Source organism: Eimeria mitis, genomic scaffold, assembly GCF_000499745.2.
Source record: "Eimeria mitis Houghton genomic scaffold, Emh_scaff4437, whole genome shotgun sequence".
In the NCBI taxonomy this organism is placed as follows: domain Eukaryota; phylum Apicomplexa; class Conoidasida; order Eucoccidiorida; family Eimeriidae; genus Eimeria; species Eimeria mitis.
Genome location: NW_013572752.1, coordinates 2068 through 2943, shown reverse-complemented (window position 1 = coordinate 2943; position 876 = coordinate 2068). Strand labels below are relative to the sequence as shown.

At 54.7% G+C, this 876-nt stretch overlaps 1 protein-coding gene across 1 annotated transcript in view; it reads left to right on the top strand.

Annotated features, from left to right (window-relative positions):
* Positions 1 to 378: 378 nt before the first annotated feature.
* The window catches only part of EMH_0075150 (uncharacterized protein), a gene marked incomplete at both ends in the record, with an annotated part of 1126 nt that continues 628 nt past the window's right edge, over positions 379 to 876 (top strand). The window contains one exon of the mRNA XM_013499558.1: positions 379 to 733. Within this exon, the coding sequence (XP_013355012.1) occupies positions 379 to 733 (355 nt within the window). The remainder of the gene's footprint in view (positions 734 to 876) is intronic.

Here is an 876-nt window from a genome sequence, read left to right as displayed (position 1 = left end):
ATGATATAATATTTAGTGAAAACTTCTGAAAAAGAATTTATTATTCAATAGCTTGGTTTCAGGCCTCTCCTCTCTGCAGCAGGTGCGCCGGTTCTGTGTCGATATGTAAGGACTTTCTTCTCTTTCTCCGGTTGACTCATGCTCTTTCTTTTTGCATTTGTTTAGCTTATTTCTTTTAATTTCTGCTTCATAAGCATGGGCATCTGCGCCCCAGGCTTACACCCTCAGTTACCCTGTCTGCCTCGGCCCCCCCTATACTGACGGCGGCCTCTTCTCTCTCTCTCGCTAGCCGTTGCAGTGTAGGGGAAATAAAGAAATTTAAAAGAGCTGGGTGCTGAGGTGTACATACACCTGAAGGACCGAGGGAGGCTAGGCAAGATGCCGCTCATCACCTCCCTGGCCTTTGCGCCAGTTCTACTGAAGACGGGGGGAGCGACCCTGGCGACAACAGGCACATCTCTAGCTGCTACAACCACAGCAGCAGCAGCAGGAGGAGGAGCAGCAGCAGCAGGAGGAAAGGTCCTCGGCCTCGCAATGATCACGAAGGGGGTATCCAGCGCAGCCAAGAGCGGTGCCTTCACCAAGGTGGGCGGGGCAGGAGCAGCAGCAGGTCATGCGTTTCTTACTACAACCCAATCAGCAGCAGCAAATGGTGCTGCAGCACCAGCAGCAGCAGCAGCAGCAGGGTCAGTGCCCGGTGCAGCGGCGACAGCTGGTACTTCAGCAGCACAAGGTCTTGCTGCAGCAGCTCCAGCTGCTGCTGCTGCACCCATAATAATGGCAGGAGCCCCAGCAGCAGAGGCAGCAACAGCTGCTACTGGTGCAGCAGCAGCAGCAGCAGCACCTGCAGCTGCATCTGCTGGTGGAGTTGCTGCA